Source organism: Rhineura floridana, chromosome 4, assembly GCF_030035675.1.
Source record: "Rhineura floridana isolate rRhiFlo1 chromosome 4, rRhiFlo1.hap2, whole genome shotgun sequence".
Lineage (NCBI taxonomy): Eukaryota > Metazoa > Chordata > Lepidosauria > Squamata > Rhineuridae > Rhineura > Rhineura floridana.
In genome coordinates, this window is record NC_084483.1 from 110,193,493 (window position 1) to 110,209,077 (window position 15,585).

Genomic DNA, 15,585 nt, shown 5'->3' on the forward strand with positions numbered 1-15,585 from the left:
GGAAGATTGGTTGAAAGTGTCGGAGAGCCAGATGGACAGTTCGTAGTTCCAGCCAGTTGATGCTCTGATGCTGTTCCGATCTGGACCACACACCCTTGGACAAAGTGGGAGTTGCAGTGACTTTCCCCCCCAGCCGGTTAGGCTGGCATCCGTAGTAATTACAGTTCTGTCCGGTTCTCAGAATGGAGTTCCCCTGCTGAGGTTTCAAATTGTCACCCACCATCGGAAGGAAGCCTGCAGGGAGGGATCCAGGTGAATTTCGCGAAGGTTGGAGTTGGCAATGTCCACCTGAAAGGGTAATAAGGCCCACTGGAGTGGTTGAGTATGATACTGAGCCCACAGAATGATGTGAATGGTGGACACAAACGTCCTCAGAGCTTTTGCCAGAAACATCACATCTGCCTTCGAACAACATGTCAGAAGCAGTGCCATATCTCTGATGGTTGCAATGTGCTCTGGTGACTGGAAGACCATGGCCTGCACTATGTCCAATATTGCTCCTAGATGCTGTAGTCGCTGAGTTGGCTCTAGTTGACTCTTGTTGATGTTGACTAGCCAACCGTGGGTCCTCAGAACCTTGAGGGTGCAGCGAACCTGGTCGTGTGCCTGGCTGCTGGAGTCCGCCTGAAGCAGTAATTCATCCAAGTAGGGGTAAATATGGACCTCCTGGAGGCGGAGGTGAGCCACCAGGGTAACCATCACTTTGGTGAATACCCTTGGGGTCAAAGCGAGTGCAAACGGCATGGCCCGGTATTGAAAATGATGCTGGCCAAAAGCGAACCTCAGGAACTGTCTGTGGGCAGGGCAGGTTGGGACATGGTGGTATGCCTCCTTTAGGTCGATGGAGGCCAAAAAGTCCCCCTGCTGCAGGACTTCTATAATTGAAGTGAGGGACTCCATTTTGAACCATTGATACTTCACAAAGCAGTTGATGAACTTGAGGTCTAATACCGCCCTCCATGACAAATCTCACTTGGTGACTGCAAACAGGATGGAGTAAACACCCTCTGATTTCTCTGCTGGTGGTACTGGTTCTATTGCTGCTATGTCAAGCAGATGTCCTATTGCTTCCTGCATGACCCTTCGCCATTCCTGAGTTTTGGGAATGAGAGAGAGAAGGAATCTGTCCGGGGGGGGGTCAACCAAAACTCTATGTTGTAACCGTGAGAGAAGGTATCTCTGACCCAAGAGACCTGTGTTAGACCAAGCCAGAGTCTTGCATAGTGGAGCAGCCTGCCTCCAATAGGGATGGCATCAGAATTGCCTACGCTGACGCGTTCCCCGTCCATATGATGAAGACAAAGGGCCCTGTCATCCCTGGTACTAAGCTTTGCCCTGGAATCACTGTTTGTGCCAGGTTTCCCTGGAAGCACGGAAGTCGGTACATCGAAAATTGAGCCCTGCCCCCCAGGCCACACTGCTCAAAAGGTCTGGAAAGAGCAGTATGGAGCAAACCTTCTAAAAGTCATGTGGTCATCTTTCTTGACCATGGCCAAAGCAGGCTTTTGGTCATCTTTAGGATCTACCAAGACTGCTTTAAGGGCTTCTTCGCCAAACAGCAACAGCCCTGAGCATGGGGCTGTAGACAAGTTGATCCTGGCTGTGGTATCCGTGTCCCAGTGTTGGAGCCAGAGATTTCGCCGAGCCACTACTTCCACAGCCAGTGCCTGTGCTCCTTGATGAGTTGCATCCAAAGTGGCGTCAGCTACAAATGCAGCCGCTTTGTGTAACTTGACCAGGCCCCTTCTGAGTTTGACCAGATCCAGAGTAGGATCATCCAAGAGCTCATCCAGCCACATCATAGAGGCTCTTGAGAAAATGGAGGCTGCAGCAGAGGCCTGAATGGAGTAGGTGGTAGCCTCATGCTTCTTACACAGGGTGAAGTCTAGCCACCATTCTGATGGATCCTTAAGCTGGGAATCTCCTTCTTTTGGGAGGAGAGACCTGGACACCAAGTAAGAGATTGGCTGATCAACCCCTGGGACATTCAGGTGATTCGTGAACTCAGGAGCCAAAGCGTAATGTCTTCTGGCCAGGGCTGAGAAGCGACGTGGGCGCGGCTGAGCCCATTCCTCTTTGGCCAGCTTGTTGATGGGGTCTGGCACAGGAAGGAAGTGATCCACTGATCTGGGAGATTTGAGGACCCTGGCCCCCTCCACAGGAGGGGTGTTAGATTGGGGTGGCAAAGATTGGAGACCCAGACTGTCCAGAACTCTACAGCAGAGTGGGGGATAGTCAGCCGAATCAAAATGCCGATAGGACGAGTCCTCCTCCAGTTCTGAGTCCCCACTCCACTCATCTTCTTCAACCTGGACGCCTCACCTCCAATTCTGCCTCTGGCGACATTGAAGGGGTTTGGAGAAGGAGGTGGAACATCATAATTGCAGATGTGATGCCCCATTGTGATGGAGTGCCACTGTGCACCTTGCTGAGCCAATGGATTAGCCTGTGAAAGTGACTGTACTTGAGAGAAGAACGCCAGTATGTCCTTCAAGTGGGAAAGAAATTCAGGAGTCAGCTGTAACCCCAGGAAAGGATCAGGCACGGCTGCCTGAGGATCCGAGGGCAGAGTCTGCCCTTGTTGAGGCAGATGTGGTGTACTGGTTGAAGCAGAGGTGCCAGAGGTGTATCAGACTGGCGAGACGCCGTTGTCATCGAATGAGATGGATAGTCCAGAGTTGGTTGGCTAGGAAACCCTTCAAACTTGTCCCCTGATGACCCAGTAGGTGAGTGAAAAAGTGCTGTCAACACCTCCAGGCCAGGATCCTCTGAAGCTGGGACTGACATGTATCGTGCTCGCTTGGCAGCACTATGGGTAGAGAGGTGTTTGGTTTTAGTGACAGCCTTGGAGTGGAGCTTGGAGTGCTTGTGCTTTGTGGCTTTGTGGTGCGACAGAGGCGTGCACCTCTGATTTGCTCCTGTAGCTAGGTCTGCCTCAAGTCGCTGATCTGCCATTATATACACACACAAAGGCAAGAGGTGTGGTAACTATCATGCACTAGGGTGAGGGATGCTGTGTGGGTAGGGGCAACAGTGCACGTCCTGGGGCTAAAGGAGCGCCAAGTCCAGTAGTTGTGATGCAATATGACAAAGAAAGAGCTGAGATACACGCACACAGAGGGGGAGGTACAATACTGCTCCTGTGCAAATAAATCTCAGTACACGCCCACAGAGGGAGAATGTGCGCTACTGCTCCTGTGCACTATACAAGGAAATAAATCTCAGTACATGCCCACAGAGGGAGGGGTATGGTACTGCTCCTGTGCACTGTAGTTCCAGTCACCTCTGTGACCCTTTAGTGTTGATTTTTATTTATTTTTTAAATAGAGTTAGGAAAGCTAAACTACCTACTCCTCAGCCTAAAACAGATGAGGTAGCATGAGAAGGATAAAAAAGGAGGAAGTGAGACAAACTAAAATGGAGGGCGATAAAAAAGGTGAGAAAATTAAAAGAACAAAATGGCGGTTGCCTAGCTCACAGCTGCCCAGGAGCAAGCAAGCCATCTGGGGGGGTCAGCCAAAATGAGCATCCCCGCTAACACAGCCACCAGTGGTGGAGGGAAAGGGGCCGCAACTGCAAGCCCCAGAGAAAAAATAGCCGCCTGGGAGAGACAGCTAAAGTGAGCCTCCCCCACAAACTGCCGTCAGGAGCGAACGAAAAGGAGCTGCCGATCGTACAAGGCATCTCAGTGCCTCGCAGCGAGATCAGAAGCAGCACCGCGTAAAGCAGGCCGCTCCAGGAGTTCCTGAGGAGCAGGCCCAGGGAGCTGGCACTGTGAGCTCCAAGTGGTCACAGTAGCAAGCCGTGGCAGTGATGGGGGGGCCAGAGGGAGCCACAGCTGAGCACAGGGGGATCTAAAGCAGCGCTGCCTGAAGCGGACTGCAAGTCGGTAGCTGCTGAGTCAAGGCGCCCTCGACTCAACGCTTCAACCGCCTGGAGGAGGGGTGGTGGTGCCGCTGCTAAGCAGGGGGCAGCAGGGCCAGGTAGGGCAGCAGACCCGGCTGTCTCAAAGTCAAGAAGGGCCAGGGAAGGGGGGGAGAAAAAATCACTGCAAACAACCATGCCACATAAGCTATAAGAGAGAGGGAGGCAGGGGAAAACGAAAAGGCTGGAAAAAAGGAAAAACCCCAGCAAAATCTCCAGTCCCGACGCACTCTCTCTCTCTCTCTCACACACACACACACTTCACAAACGCACACTCTGAATACTAACTCCTACACTAAAGCCTTATGCTACGGAGATATGAACAGCCTCGGATGAAGGCAAGAATGAGCTGGAGTGGGAGAGGCACACTCGCCACAAGTCTTGACTTCAGTATATTCTTGCCTTCGGATGCTAGATGGCGTTATAACCCACGTGATGGCATGCTACCTGGGGAAAACAATGCTTTAAAAGAGGCCACAATCATAGTTAACAGATACATAATTGGGCCATTTGTACCAGAGTGTTACTATACACCTAGCCCCCTAGTTCTCTGACTACTGTCTTTTTTTTCCAGTTCAGTTAGGAGATACACATTTTTAAAAATGTTTTTCATTACAGAACCATTCATCTAGTATTAACAGTTACTTAAGATCAACAGAGGAACATAATTTTTATAAATCACAATTATGAGGTCCAAATTTCACACACTGGTACAGACAACAAACTATGCAGATCATTTGCAGTACCATAAATGATAAATTCCCCACAAATGGCACTGAAATAATCGGGGCCTTCAAATCCTTTCGAGAGACTTAGATTGTGTGTTATTTTCTCAGATATCGCCAGATTCCAAACATTATTATACCATAAATACAATTGTAAATCATGTAATGTCTTCCATTTTTTGAGAAATAGAAATTTGAGTAGCTGCCAACAGCTACATTAATAATTCCTTTGAACTGATACTTCCTGCCTGCTAATCCAGCATTATTCATAATAATTGTGGGGTCATTTGAATATCTGTCTTAATAATCTTAGCAATCTCCTGAAATACATCAGTCCATAATTTATGGACACTCCCATCATAAATGGAAGCATGTGCTCCTGGCACCACACCTGCGCCAACAATCCAGTGCCAGCCCTTCAGTCATATTTGTACCTGTGTGCAAGACACCTGTGTGAGATCTTTTAAAAAGCTTTCCCTCACAAAAGCAGATGCTGATTTGTATGGTTTAGAGGACCATACTTTTTTCCATTTAGCTTCACTTATATCAGTACACATAGCTATCTCCCATTGAGTTTTAAGACCTGCAAGAGGACCAGTTGAGATATCTAACAGTTATTTGTAGAGTGGATACCAATCCCTTCCCTTTATTACCCTTTCAACATTGTTGTTTCAAATCTAGTAAAGTTTGAGTTAGCTTGAGTTCTCAAATTTGTCTTTTTTAGAAAATGATTAAATTGATGGATCTGTAATCAGCTTAGGCCTGGATCGCCTATATCTACTCTTAAGTTGTTCATACAATATTGGATTTTCATTGTGGTATATATCACATAAACAAAACAAGCATTTCTTTTCCCAGGATAAAATTATATTCCATAATGCCATATCTATCAATTCAGGATGGTACCCTAGAGGAGCCAGAGGAGAACATAACAGAGATAGGTGTCATTGCCACTTCTTTCATATTTCCAACATACACATAGTAAATGGGTTATGCAATTTCTGCAATAAAAATGAGTTTATATTGCTAAAGGGCATATATATTTTGAGCAAATCCCATTGATTTCAGTGAGACTTAAATTTATTATGACATACTTTTGTTCATGCATTTAGGTTCAACTTTGAATGGAAAAATTAACTACCTTTGAGGACTTGCAGGGCTGCAAATAAATACACTCTTCCCATTCAGTTGTTATCACTTGGGAAATCATTATTTTTCTGTGTTTATGTCCTGCCTTTCTTCCATCATGGAACCCAACGTGGCATACATGTGGTTCCCAGGCAGTCACTTATCCAGGCACTGACAAAAGCTGCTTAATTTCAGCAAAATGGCTGCCTTGTTTGCCTTCAGAACATACCTTGAGAGCCTCTAGTTATTATAAAACTGCATTTTAGAGAGAGCGAATTGTGGCACATTGCTAATTTGTCATTGCAATTAATGCAATGAGCCTTTCTCAGTTGGTATCTGTTCCAACACATTCTGCAGGAAATATGCCTGCTTTGTAGTTTTGTTCAGCACAGGCAGAAGGTGGCCTGTGAGCCAGGGGATCTGAACTGACTCCATTGTCATGGATAGATCATTACCTGTAGTTTTAAAATACCAGAAGAGCATGGGTGGGGAACCCTTTAAGATGTTCAATTTCTGGGGGCTTCCTAACAGTTTCCAGAGATCATTTTGGGATTTTCCTGCTGGCACTCCTGTTGATGCTCTGTTCAACCTCTGGAATGGAAAAATAGACTAAACTGTACAATCGATTTGACTTTCCCCATACTGTAGAATCCATCCAGCAACTTGGTTTTCTGAGGAGCTGGTTGCAATGCAATTGTTGGAATGATGATTAGAAGGCAGTTGGTGGAAAATCTGAAAAGCATCCAACTGACCACAAGTTAGAGCTCATGAGCCTGCTTTGTGGCAGTGGTAGCAGTGATAATTTCAACTTCCGCTGTATCTATAAAGGGTCACCCAGTGGATCTGTTTTGAATAGTGAGAGATCTCTTACATTCTGGCCAACACAAGGAGCTTGTGGAAGGATAAAGTTCAAAGAGATATGAGGTAGTAATGCCTCTTTAAGCACCATTGGTTGTATCCAACTAAGTTCTACTAACAGTAGATCCATTGAAATTATCATACATAAGTAAGTCATGACTATCAGTTTCAATGGGTCTGTTCCAAGTAGGCCCAACATTGGATACTACCTCTTGTCTACATCCTTAGGCCTCAACAGCTAAAATTAATCCCTCAAAATCAGACATTGCTCTGGAGACAACCTCAAACTGAACTTCTACATTTAAGGTGAAGTACTCAGAAAGAGAGCAATTTTATCCTCAAAGTGTTTAGCAAACATGTTACAATGAGCATCCAAGGGTTCCTGAAACACATGCCAAGGAGAAGGAGATCCTGATCCAACAACTCTGCTGGATGAAAGTCTGAGGATGTCATGGTAGAGAAGTATTGTCTCTTTGCCATCATCGCTACAGGAGAATATGCATAATAATGACTTCTTACCTGTGTTTGATCATTTTTGGTGTGTAACCACTTGCATTCTATTTGTCTCCCAGTCTGCTTAATCACCCCAAGTAAACGAGAGAGCCACTGTGGGAGATGGCGCTTAGGGATGATCTCTCAGCTTAAGCTATCTCGTAGGGTGGTTGCGAAGATGAAATGGGGAGGGGGAGAACCATGTATCTTGAGCTCCTTGAAGGAAAGGTGAGATATAAAAGTAACAACTGTCCAAGCCATTCCTGCGTTCCATAGGGAAACTAGGACTTTGAACGGAGCATCATTCATGCTAGCTGGAAACTTCCAAAGGGCTCTCAGAAAACTATATTTTAGCTTCTGAGGGCACACCATCCAAATAGGGCAGTATTGCTGCCAACCTAAACAAGTTTACTCCCTAGTTAAGATCAGATGCTCTACTCCTGGTCCCGTTCTTACATGAAATTAGACAGGCAGGTACTTGAGACAAAGTCTTTTCAGTGGTGGCATCACAATTATGAAATATTCCTCCCTTCATTATCCACTGAGACCTTTCTCTTTTAGTCATGCAGTTTGTAATACCCTTTTTATTTTAGTGTGTTTTTAAATATTTAATATTCAATTTTAGTCTCCTAATTACTGTTCTCTACTTTTAATTTGGTTACTGGTTTTTTTAAGCATCTGCTTTTATTGCATTTTTATGATTGTATTGCATATCTATTTTATTTATATTTTTATAGTTATTGTAAGGCACTGATTATGTTATGAAATTGGTATGATGATGATGATGAAAATAATAATGATAATAAATAATAATCTTCTGCATTTCTTGATTTCTCTAGAGGGCCAAGGTGGGTGGAATCGTACAGGCTGCTTACTGCAAGCAGAATCAAATGAAAATGAGACTGTTTGCTTGTGCAATCATCTTACTCACTTTGGGGTACTGATGGTAAGTGCTTGTTCACCACACCTTCTCTTTTGCAACTGCTGCAGATGGGAGTAGTTGCTACCAGCCTAAACATGATCCTCCCCCATCCCACCCCACTTTAAGGTCAGCATCAGAGACTCTTCCTGTGGTCTCACCCTTACATGAAGTTAGACAGGCAGGGAGGCAAAGATATTTCAGTAGTGGCACCACAATTATGAAATATGCTTACCTAGGATATCCACTGGAAATTAAGAAAGTGAGGAAAATATGTTGAACTTCTTGTCTTCCTTGAGTTAACTTCATAATTTTCCTTAAAGGGACTGAGCTTCTTCAGCAGAAGTACTGGATTTTGTGAGCATTTTCATGTAACACTCCATATTAGGAATGGGGGAGAATATCTGCTAAATCGGACTTAGTACTGGATTCTGACTGAATTCAACAGTCTGCTATATTTTTGGACCAGCACTGATTTCTTGAGGCAGGCCGTGGCTGTAATCAACAGATTTTCCCCCAATTTTTTTCCAAATTTTACATAATTATCTTCGTAATATCCTCTAAGTTGATGCATTCATTACAGTGTGTGGGTGTGATAAATAGGAAAAAATAAACCACGAGAAACACCATGATAATTTACATAGGCATTTATGTTAAAAATTATGCAATCTTTTTCACAACCAAAAAAACCCAACAGCTTATCAAATCGGCAAGGACCAAAGCAAGTGGGAACAAAAAAAGGACAGATTGGGATGGAACAATGGACTATAGGAATGCAAGCAGATCAGAACTAGGCAGCAAACCTCATCCCTACTCCACATACTGAATGCTTGGGAGCAGGGGTACCTAAGAAGAACCTGCCGGATCAGGCCAGTGGCCCATCTAGTCCAGAATCCTGTTCTCACAGTGGCCAACCAAATGCCTATGGGAAGCCCACAAGCAGGACCTGAGCAAAACAACATTCTCCCCTCCTGCAGTTTCCAGCAACTGGTATTCAGAAGCATACTGCCTCTGGAGTATTTCAGGTTCCATTGATACCAGCTCCTTCTTTCCCTCTGACCTTGAAATAGGAGTAAATTCTCAAGGCTATGAGTGATTGGTATTAGTTATGGAAATGAGGGAGCATCCAGCCCACAACCACTTCCCTTCCAGGAAGCTTTCCTCAAATTCTCCCTAGACACAAATGAGTAGCATGGATCAAAAAGATCTGGGCACAGTGCGAGGAGCACAATCTCTCATGAACAGTCACAAATGCAGATCAGACTGCAGCAGCTGGAGAGTTCATTAAGATTAAGTTTTAAGAAAAGCAAAAGGAGAAAGGCTGAATAGTATGTTGAAAAAAATTAAGCTAACCCCAGGAATAGCCAACATGATGCACTCCAGATGTTTTGAACTACACCATCCCTAGCTATTGGCCATGCTGGCTGCAGGCAGTAGGAGTTGAAATCCACAAAGGACAGCACCATGTCAGCTACCCCGATCTGCCTATGTGGCTACTTACACATAGGCATATATTCTCCTTATAAGTAACATAACATCTTGGTCAAATGGATGAGGAGAGACGACGAGAGACAGGAATATTGCCAACATTCAGTTTTTGAGGACTCTTGACCCAGGTAGGCTCTGATTGATAGATGGTTTTGAGCAGGCAATCCTGGGAATTGTACATGGCCTAGAAAGTGGGCATGACACTGTTTGAGGCCAGAGGATGGAAACAGTCAAGGTGTTTATGGCAAAGAGATGCAGCTGTCAAAGTGTATATTACTGCCAGAGTGGTTCAGCTTCCTTGGATGAACTTCAAAAAAAAATATTGCCCCATTGAGGTACCTGTAACTATGGTAAAGAAACAGAAAAGAAGTGTATTAAATAAAAAAAAAATTAAAGTCTGGTTATTTTTAGCAACTGGTTTCTACGGTATTTTTCAGTGTTGAGAATAAAATTAAGCAGGTACATCTGATTTGATTTAGCTGATTTAAATAGGTCTTTAAAAGACTAAGAGACGAAGTGCAAGAATGATTTTCTTTCACTCCCTGCATATGACTTATAGCACATTAGAGCCAAAAAAAGGTTTAATATCTGGCTTCCACAGGCCTAGCAATATATTGGCTCTTTTCACATCTTGCTTGAATTTAAATATGAAAAAATCACAAGCCTTTCTGTTCCCTTTTCAGGTTTGTTCTGTTCTACTTTTGCATATTTGTGAGGAAAGGGGGCATTCTTAAATTCAATGTGTCCTTTCTCCTTCTGTGAGTGCTTTTGTGGGAGATTCGGAAGTGAGGAGAAAGTCACAGGAATCCTGGCAGTGTTCCAGTGTGAGAATTATAATGTTTTCTGGCATTGTAAATTGCCAGTTCTTTTCTTCCAGAGTTCACATTTGGATTTACATATAATAGCACCACTCTAGCAAGGACTATGGTGTGCAGAAATGTATGCAACTTCTTAATCTATACCAACATATGATACACTCATGGAAATTATGGTGCAATGGTGTACACTACCACATGGATCCATTCACCTCTTTCAAATTTGTTTCAGTGCAGGTATGCTTTCCTTTTCCTACAACAGGCAATTAGTATTGTAGGCAATGGGGAAGTGAATGTGCCATTAATTACTGTGCACAAGGACTGCCACTGACTTTAATTAGTCTCTGGATAAAAATAACATTTCTTAAGTAAGTGATGGCATGCATACTCTTGCAACAGTTTGTTATATATGCAAGGCATGTGAAATGTCAGACTTCAACAGCACTTACTCAAAAGTTATTAAGCAGGGGGTTGGACTTCATGATATTGTAAGATTACTTTCAATATTCGGTGAATCTCATAATGCTGTAATTTCCCAATTTTCTGTATTTAAGTAAATCAAATCATGCTGTTGCTATCGCTTGGGCGTTTTAGAGCTACTAGACCAGCCTTTCCCAACCAGTGTGCCTCCAGATGTTGTTGGACCAAAATTCCCATCTTTCCTGCTGGCTGAGGCTGATGGGAGTTGTGGTCCAACAACATCTGGAGGCACACTAGTTGGGAAAGGCTGTACTAGACAGTAATTTCAATGAGAAGGGGGAATGGCAAAATGGGAAGCAGAAAGACCCCTTAGTTTTAATATTTCATGAAATGGTAATTACAAGGTAGTTTGTAGGTCAACACTGGAGGCATTCAAGAGGCAGCTGGACAGCCATCTGTCAGTTATGCTTTGACTTGGATTCCTGCATTGAGCAGGGCGTTGGACTTGATGGCCCTATAGGCCCCATGAACTATGCTATTCTATGATGATATAAGATATCTTTATGTTATGAGAACCAAGTTCTCTGTTAGCAATCTTTAGGGACAATAAAGACAAATGGGAATATTCCCTGTCACAGAAGTGCTGGGTGAGAGCTATGTGGGTCACAGTTAGATAATAAAACTCTTGAAGAGCTCTATCAAGAAGCCACAAGATCTCTGAAAGCTTAAAGGAAGGAGATGACAAGCCTGATCCTTGGCAGTTTAATCCTGGTGGAACGTTGGGTTCCAGAAGAGATCTGCTGCTGTGAAAAATGGAAAGGTCACCTAGAAGCTAATCATATTGAGTGCCTATCCTACACATTGGCCCTAAGGGGTATTAACCCTAGGCTAAGGCATGGGGAAGTCTGCAGTTGTCATTGTTAGCAAATCCAAAATAGGCAGTGGTTCTCCCTTTTTGCTGTCCACATGATTTAAGACACTGCTCCTACTTCCACGCTTCCACACAACTTAAGGGCAAAACTGGTCATTTTGTACATACATGTGTGGGTTTTAAATCCTGACAGCTGCTTTGGGTGTGAGGAGTTTAGAGTTAGCTCTTTAGAGTGGAGGAAATAAGTGTTTAAATTAGTGATAGGCTTCATTTTGCAGTAATCATATTTGCCATTGGATTAATTATTATTTCTGATATTCTCTGTCTTTGTGGAGAGAATTTTGAAGTAGCAACTCTCCACACCTGGTTTCTGATTCATTCTTTTTTTCCAATTCATTTTTTAAAAAATACTCGCTTTGAAATAATTGATAATGTGAATGATACTTTTATTGATCTACTTTCTGTGTGAGCTCTTCAAATGTGTATTCCCTTTCACTGATGTCAATGAGGTGTTGATTGTAACTCACAGACAGAAAGCAGAAGGAAAATGAAGTGTTGACTGTAAGCAGCAGGAGGAAAGACACTGACTTGATTATCTGCCTTAATCTGTCTGCTGTGAACTTGAAAGGGAATGTAAACAGGCAATCTTTACAGAGTTCAGAATAAAGATCGATACCAATAGAGACTAGTGAATAAATAGCAATTATAATATCAATAATTCTCTGCAAAGCAAAAAAAAAAACAACCCTGAAGGAGATCAGAAAAATGAAGATGTCAGAGGAAAAAGGAATCGGATCATTAACGACCACCAGGGGGCCACATTTAAAAACAAAAAGTAAAGGAGGAGAGGATTCCATTCCTAGTTTAAATATGTCCTTGACCATCATTCCAGATTGTTCTTCCCTCCACAGGGTTCCAGTTGCATGTTTATCTACCTCAATATGTGATTGGAACCCCACCGAATGGAAAGTAACACAGGCAGATTCATTTGAGTGGGAAAATATTCTCCAAGTATTGGAGCTTTGGGCTCCTTCACACATTTATATTTTATTTTTATAAAAGTATATATATACTGCCATGTATATATTGCAATATCAGGGCAATGTACAATAATAAAACATAAAGTAGAATTAAAAACACCACAAACCAATTATTAAAATGACTGTCCAATTAAAAAAGCTTCAAACAGCTCCATAGTTCTGTCATCATAAAAATTCTTCATGAGCAAAGATACCTGGTGAATTTCTGCTGGAAGTGTGTTCCACAGCACAGGACTGGCAACACAAAATGCATAACTTCTAGTTAAGGCCAGCCAGGCCCCTGTTAACATGGGGGACAACTAACAATGTTCGTCCAGACAATCTCAGTGATTGAGCTGGAATATAAAGGCTCAGGTGGTCCTTCAGGTACCCTGCATCAAGTTGTTCAGGGTTTTATGTATCATCACAAGAGCTTTGAACCTGGCCCAGTATCATATGGGCAGCCGGCGCAGACGTTTTAGCAAAAGTCACATGCTGTTGGCAGTCTAGCCATTGATTTCTGCACTAGCTGCAATCTCCTTATTCTTCTTTAGCACTTCTTTGACTCCTTTGTCATCCAAGGGTCCAATCACCTCCCTAGAAAGTCTCCTGCTTTTAATATTTTTTATAAAAAATTGTTCTTCGTCTATATTTTTTTTAGCAATGTGCCACTCAGATCTTTCTTAGCATCCCTTATCGTCTGCTTGCATTTACTTCTCCTTGAAGTGTCTCACAAACTGCTCACAGCTAGTCACCTTGTGTTCCAAGGGTACACCCCCCATATCTGGGTTAACCAGTCTCTGGACCATATGGAACAACTCTGCTAGCTAATTCCTCAAGGATGTGATGGACACAGTGAATACTTTTTCACTCCCTTCACCGCCACATGGTAGACACAGTTATGTGTCCTAACACATTTTTGTTTGGTTTCAAAGCCAGATTTCTGCCACTTGCATTCCAGTCTTCATCTTGCCCACTTCATCAACCATAGTTCCTCAGAAGACCAAAGAGCAATGTGATCTCAATGGTGATAGAGACAACCCTTTGGAATTACCATGTTGATCATGATCAATCAGTCTGTTTCACAGTGAAACTAGAGCCTCAACAGAATGATTTGCTCTATCCCCAGGGCCATCAGAAATCTATTAGAGTTCATCAGACTATTCTGAGTGGTCCCCTACACTTGGAGGTGGGAATAATCACTGCAAGCCAAACTTTACCAGCATGTGGTCTGATCATGACAATAGGGTAGTATCCACCCTGCCTACTTCCAGACCACTCCCCTCCCCACTTGGAGTAAAGACCAAATTGAGGGTAGGCCTGATGACCATTTGAAACAGACCCATGGTTGCCATGGAGGCCATGAAATCCTGAGCCAGACTCAAGGCATCCTCAGCATGGATGAAGTCACTCAGAACCACCATCGTGGGTCCTCTGGCACCACATAAAAGACCAGCTTGGTCAGGGAGACTGTTGGGCAGCAGCAATCCCTAGTCTATTTCTTTTGCCCAGTGCCAGGTGCAGGCCTTCCAGTCCCACTGAAAGGAGGAAGGGCTTCATGATGATGGAGAGTGGTGGATCACATTAACTCTCCCCTCTCCACGGCCCTGCTAGTGTGGCTTGATGCTGCACTGAGTACCCAGCCAAGCAGAGCTGAGTTAAGTCTGAGCCATCCAGCTCCCCCACCCGGGCCAGGTCTCAGTAATACATACCAGGGTGGCCAGCTCATCCACAGTTAAAAAGTGGATCATCATGTTCTTAGGATGAATGGACCTGGTGTTTAACAGTAACATCACTAGACTATTGAGCAGAGTAGTAGAGCAATAGGTGGGAGGCTGGTGAAGAGCATAGCCAGCAAGCACCTGTAGTCTCCCCTCTAACACAACTTCCTCTGGCCATGCCTGCTCCTTCCTTTGATCACTGAGATAGGCGGTTCTGCTGTGGCCCCTTTGTTCCCCCCAGGCACATTCTGTTTACAATCCACTTGCTCCAAGATCGTCAAAGATGCTCAAACAAACAATCCAAGCACAGACTCACTATACACACTAAAATGACACACATCATAACAATTCATACCATGTAACTGAACTTCTTTTACAGGCATTCCACCCCATCTCTCACCTGGGATATTGTAAACATGCATCATCCCCTGTCTCTTGCACACCATTTTTCTTACACAAAGATTATTTCTATGTAGGAAACATTGGCTTCCCAATCTGTACAGATGCGACATAATAGTTGGCTGCTGTTTACAAGCAACTCATAGTGTTTTTAGACATGGAGATAATCTTCATGTAGGAAAATGTCATGTGTGAAAGGGCTGTTTGAGAGAGTTTCTAGACTTTAAATAAAAAACAAATATCCTGTTCACGCTATTCACAAGGGAGGAAATCCTGGATTTATGGAGTTTTAAGGAAATGGGATATTGCAAGTGGAAGGATTTCCCACAAAACAGTTCTTGAGATCTGCGTAATGAAATGATACGAACAATAGAGGTTTGTATATCGATGCTGTTGTTTCCATCTGTTACACTATATGCCCTCTGATTTTTTTTCTCAGAAGCTATAGAAAGGAAATCAGATGTGTGACAGCTGTGTACTAAATATGTCAAGTGCAGTGTTTCTAGCCAACATTCTCTGGAATTTACCTACATTGCTATCACAAGAGAAAAATACTCATGCTTCTCAAAAAAATCTATTTCCAACAGTTTATATCTCTTTTTCACCTTATATATAGGACCTGCCAGGAACTGCTTTACAAATAGATCCTGAAAACACCAAAGTCCTTACTTTCATAACATACATTGGTTGTGGAATTTCTGCCATATTTTCAGCTGCAACTCTTCTGACATACATTGCTTTTGAGTAAGTACTCAGGTCAAATAATTATTTTTAATTACACTGATATGTTTCAGTATCATCAGTTT

The 15,585-nt window shown here is 43.4% G+C and overlaps 1 protein-coding gene across 4 annotated transcripts in view; it reads left to right on the plus strand.

The window, feature by feature from the left end:
- ADGRG6 (adhesion G protein-coupled receptor G6) overlaps nt 1–15,585 on the plus strand; it is a 196,042-nt gene that overhangs the window by 147,402 nt on the left and 33,055 nt on the right. For all 4 annotated transcript variants that reach the window (XM_061624020.1, XM_061624017.1, XM_061624019.1 and 1 more), the window contains 2 exons: nt 7,967–8,073; nt 15,396–15,523. In XM_061624020.1, coding sequence (XP_061480004.1) covers nt 7,967–8,073; nt 15,396–15,523 — 235 coding nt within the window. The remainder of the gene's footprint in view (nt 1–7,966; nt 8,074–15,395; nt 15,524–15,585) is intronic.